General features: G+C 38.4%; 1 protein-coding gene across 1 annotated transcript in view; it reads right to left on the bottom strand.

Annotated features, from left to right (window-relative positions):
* Positions 1–498: 498 nt before the first annotated feature.
* The window catches only part of lhx4 (LIM homeobox 4), a 9,240-nt gene continuing 4,312 nt past the window's right edge, over positions 499–5,426 (bottom strand). The window contains exons 2-5 of the mRNA XM_015399211.1: positions 4,089–4,291; positions 3,424–3,578; positions 2,501–2,672; positions 499–921 (exon numbers count right to left, since the gene is read on the bottom strand). Coding sequence (XP_015254697.1) covers positions 533–921; positions 2,501–2,672; positions 3,424–3,578; positions 4,089–4,291 — 919 coding nt within the window. The 3' untranslated portion in view covers positions 499–532. The remainder of the gene's footprint in view (positions 922–2,500; positions 2,673–3,423; positions 3,579–4,088; positions 4,292–5,426) is intronic.

Raw genomic sequence — 5,426 nt, 5'->3', positions numbered from 1 at the left:
GCAAGTTTCTCTCAGAGTGAAACACTGTGTTTGCCTTGTGCATATGTCTCTCTCCTCTGCACTCCTGTCCTTACACATAGAAAAAGAAGAGGAGAGTAAAGTGCAATGCCAATGTGAAGGCTTTGATATGGCCGGACAGCGGTTCAACTCATGGTGATTCAGAAGCATGCAGCTGCCCTCTGGGTCTGATACAGATGACAGCCTTAATCTGTTTGGTTTAGCACAATCCACTAATGTTTTAGGAGCTCTGTCTCCCTTGTAACGATTGAACAAAATAAAAACAGGCAATAATAATAAAAAAATGTAATGATTCATTGTTGAGATTGAACATTCGGGTGTTTTTCATGGTTTAAATCCAGTCTGGCTGATATCTCACTGTTACGACTCCAGTCACTCTTCTTCTCCCCACCAAGAAACACAACATATAGCAATCTTAGAGGGTGAAGTAGAGAAAAGTTTAAAAAGAAAATAAATAAATTTGTTGTGTCCTTTTGATGAATCCCCACAACAGGTTTTCTACTGAGCTAGAGGCTCAAAACTGAGAATGGTCCATCTCGTCGAGCCAGGAGGCCGGGCTTGTGGGGAAGTCAGGATAACCCGTACTGCTGCCTGTGGATAGGTCTGAGGTGGGGCCCCCCGCCATGGCCCTCAGAGCCTGTCCCACTCCCCCTGGCCCCCCATGCACCACAAGACTGTCCATGTTAAAGGTCAGGTTGTTAAGGAGAGGTGTGTGGCCGGGCAGGGAGGCGATAGAGGAAGGTGACTGCGGGAGACCGTACGGGCTCCCTGGTCTGATGTCTTGGTAGGGCTGTCCAGCCGCATCAACTGAGAAGCCACCATTCAGAACTGCGCTGCTGGTCATGTCACTGACACTCCCGTAAAGGCCGTTTGCATGGCTCAGATCAGACAGGACTTGGTCGTCTAGAGAGGAGATCAGGAAAAAGAGATCAGTCAAAAATGGGACACAATACTGCTCTTCTTTAACAGGTTTGATTTGAGCATTAAGGATGATACAGTGCTTTCAAAAACATTCATACAACCTTAACATCTTGTTATTGTTGCAGCAACAGTATATTCAGCCCGCTGTTTATGTGATAGCACAACTCAAAGTGGTGTACTAATGTGAAGTGTAAAAAAAACTGGTTAAAGTGTTGTGTTCAGTTGCCTCAGCAGTCTACCAGTGTTTTGCAGAAAAGAACCATTGGTTGCAGTCACAATTCCAGGTAACTTTGTTTCGTGCCTACCGGCTCTGCAAAACTAGACTGAACTTTTTGCCCATTCTTTTTCGCCAAATAACACAGGGTCAGTTGACTAGACACAGTTCTGAAAACCAGTCTTCAACAGATTTGGGCTTTAACTAACACATTTTTCATCCAGAATGGCACATTATTTAGCTCTACCTGTATTCCCATCAACAATGATTTGCTCTGAGAGGAAGAATGTTTTGTTCAGGAGGACATCTAATGCACACAGACCAAAAGGTTTAATATTTATCTGACCAGGGCGTCCTTTTTTTTGCTGTGGAAATTCTGCAGTTTATCTACAGTAACCCTGTAAGATTTGGCCTCATATCAATGTTCTTCATTAAACAAACTACCAGTTTAGGCAGATGGGGATGTCTAAGAAAGTTTGAGGTTTGCTGATCCTTTTCTTTTCCAGGTGACCAAACATTCTGTGAAGCTTTTAAATCTTAGGATTTTGGAAAATGTCCAGCACGCCTTTAAGATTTTTACTTGACAAATAAAAATTAAACAATTTAAGTATTATTAACTTATTTCTTTCAGGATTATTTTAAGATTTCAGAAGTTCTTGACTCATTACCTAAAATGCAAAGATCCAATAAAGGATTGGAATTGTGACATTAAAAAGGTCTGCAGGTTCCTTCTTGTTTTATTTGGAAGAGGCACATTTTCTAAACAGTTTAAAGCTGGTCTGGATCCTAAAAGTTCTTCTATAGAATTATGTTGTGCAAATACTGCATTATAAAGTATTTGTTTAACTCTTTATTCGATCCCTGCAAGGCTTCCATAACAACAAAGCACTTTCTCTCTCTAATTAAATAAAAGCCTTATATGCTTTATAGAGTTTCTTTCACCATCTTTTTTCATTTCTCATAAAAACATCTTTCTTCTTCAAAGTGGTTTGGAGACTTTTATGATTATCCAAATACTAAAGAGGGCTGTGAACAGTAAGTAACAAAGAGGATGCCTAAAGCTCAATTTCCATCCCACTGGGGCACCTTTGCTTATTTCTATTAGCTCCGTCACATAAACACACTGTGGCAGGAAGCATCAGCGGTCACAGGAGAAAAGTCATTTTAGATCTGCCTCAAAGTGGCACCATCCAACAAGGAAGACAAGCGAGCAAATGAAAAGCCACAAAGATGCATTGGTATGTGCAGTTCTAATGGTATTTACCATTTGAATGCCCACTTAACCCTATTAGCCATAATATATGTCTGATAATTCCCTTTCTGCGACTGTATTATCTGAAAAAGTACCTCTGAAGCTCAGTTCGCTGTCACTAAGCCCTCCATCATCAGCTGAGCTCTCCTTCTCCACTTTGGTTCCTCCTCTGCTGCGTTTGACACTTTTATAGAACTGAGTCCAACGGTGGCGACCTGCATCTTTCTTTAGACGTTTTTCCTTGGCTCTCCGGTTCTGGAACCAAACCTGACAGGTTAAATAACAACATGCAAATTTAGAGAAAAAAATCAAGGATTCAGACCATTTTATTTGTGTCTATTAAAGCAATATCTATCTATAACCTTTATTTTTTCTTTGTTCTTTCTGTTATAGAAAATAAATTTGAGACATTTATCAGTGTGAGCAAACATTTTGTTTGCTTGTGAATATGATATAATATTTAGCATTTCCTTGGCTTGACAGTTGGAAGCACCTTAAAGGTTGATAAAAATGATAAATGTTTTTGTTTCTATATTTGTATAAAATATTTGTTTTTGTGAAAGATAAAGTATATAAAGTATATTTAAAATTGGGACATGAAAATGATTTTCTAATTTGAAATAATATAATAAAATATGCATAGAAATGTAAAAAAAGAACATTATTATCTCATTATGTGAAAACAATCAAACAGAATCAGTTTACAGTTTAATGACTGGATTAAAATCAAATGTGTTCTTTTAAGATTTTTTGTTTAAAAAAAATTGTTGCCGCATCAAGAAACTGGAATAATAAATATCTAAACAACGCATTCATTATTTTAATAATACGATAATAATAAGACTATAGAATTATTTTTCATAATGTAATTGTTTATAAACTACTGATGATCAGAGAAACTAGGAGTAATGTCTAATGACAGACGACTTAATTGGTTTATAGAACAACAAAAAATATGTTTGGAACAGAGTTAATTAATCTTTTCAGTTAATTTCCTTAAAATAAATAAATAAACTACCTGCACTACTCTCATGTCCAGGCCTGTCTCAGACGACAGCTGCTCTCTGACATGGCGGGCAGGCTTTGGCGAGTTTTTGTAGGCACTTTTGAGGGTCTCCAGCTGTTTGGCGGTGATGGTGGTCCTTGGTCGTTTGGTCCCACCCTCTGAGTCATCTGTAAACATCATTGCAAACATGAGTGACCTCCTACTTCTGCATATATATGTTGTGTGTGTGTTTGTGTGGTTTGAAAAAAGCAAATAGTTATGCAGGGCAGTGTATTATTGTCCTTGTGCATCTCTCCCACTCCCACAGCAGAGGACATAAATCTACCCTGTGCCAGAGGAGAGGAGTTATTGGAGCTGCACCATATAAGAGCATCGGTTCACTTTACATAATCAATCAGAGATGCATAGAAATCTCAGAGGAGAGGGAGGGACGGAAACACCACACACACCCAGATGACAAACACCAACGATCCACAGTCAGAAGTTATTTTGCCTGGATGAAAGGTGAACACAGCTTGTTCTATCAAGACCTTTCTGCATTTCTGATGCAGCCTAGTTAGGTCAGAGCCTTTCAGCAGTGATACAAATAGGTGGATATCTGCAGCCATTATTTTATAAAACAAAAAATATGTGTTCACTCTTGCTTGTTGTTCTGCCTTGACAGTGAGCACACCTACCGTTTTGCTTGGCGGTTTCATAATCCACCTTGCACACCAGCCTTCCATCCTCCATGAGGTAAAACTCATCCCCAGTTGCAAGCTGTCTGCTGCACATAATGCAGGCAAAGCAGTGCAGGTGATACACAAAGTCCTGTGCTTTCCTCACCACCTGTGTTGGAGGGATACCCTGCTGGCATGACGCACATTTTGTCCCAAAACGCCTGAGGGAAAACAAGAAGTAGAGGGAGGATTTTAGAGGATGTGGTAATGATGATGGAGCCTGTTACACAAAGAAAACACAATTCTGAAATAATAAAATCTTCCAGTCAATGAAAAATTTAAGCTCTATTAAGAGCAGTTACGCTGTTCAAAAACAAAAATAAACACATTCTGCAGCGCATTTCTTTAAACAATTAGGTTATATGATGCCTTTGTCCAAAGCATCAGTTTTTAATATATCTGTGCATTTTCATGCTTGTGTTTTTGCAGTTTAAGTGCAAACAGTTATAGAGCTGGAGGCAGAGAAAGGCAGCAAACAGTAAACCCACCCTTGTAAGAACTAATAAAACACAGAGGTTCAAATCATAAAAGCACTTGATCAAGAATAAATTAAAAAAAAATCTAAGTGAAGCCTCCAAACCAGCAAAAAAACCCACGTGTGCTATTCCATGTTTCAGGAGTTTGAACATGCCAATGTCCCCTTCGTCGGCCCCCTGGGTCAGCTAATACAGTTAGCAACCAGTTAGACTCCAGAGCTCCTCGGGTCTCATTCAGGGTTTGAGCATTAAAACCTTTCAAACATGATTTAGTAAAAAGCCCAGATCTGCTGATCCTGTTTTGAATAAAAGTCAAACTCAATTTAACTCTGTAATGCTTTTGAAATCCAATCATTAGAATAAAGAAAAAAATAAATGGAAAAATAAAAAAATTAAAGATTGGGAAAAACAAGGATTTATAATCAGAGCATGATAATCTTAGGGTGTTGAAATCAAAGATTATATAAATAGCATCTGCACCAGGCAGGTTACAATAAGAAAGAATGGAAAAAAGAGTTATTGTTGCAAAACTACAAGTAGTCTTCCATCACAACCTACACTCCTTCTAATGTGATGCTGTAGAATGTACTTTTGGTTTTGTTTATCTATTTAGAGCATGCAGATTGCAGCACTGACCCCAACCTGTTGCTACACACTACTAGTCAGAAGGCTAAAAGTCTAAACAAGGCCTGTAACCCCCCCCAAAAAGAAAAAAAAAATGTGTTATTATTTTATTATTTTAAAATTAACTAGAGAATAGTAGCTTTTTTGTGTGCTATATTTTAAAGAGCTCAATGACAAAATGTATAGTATTCTCTGC

Source organism: Cyprinodon variegatus, unplaced genomic scaffold, assembly GCF_000732505.1.
Source record: "Cyprinodon variegatus isolate N-32 unplaced genomic scaffold, C_variegatus-1.0 Scaffold30, whole genome shotgun sequence".
In the NCBI taxonomy this organism is placed as follows: domain Eukaryota; kingdom Metazoa; phylum Chordata; class Actinopteri; order Cyprinodontiformes; family Cyprinodontidae; genus Cyprinodon; species Cyprinodon variegatus.
The sequence above is the reverse complement of the archived record's forward strand: the minus strand, read 5'-3'. Positions and strand labels throughout refer to the sequence as shown.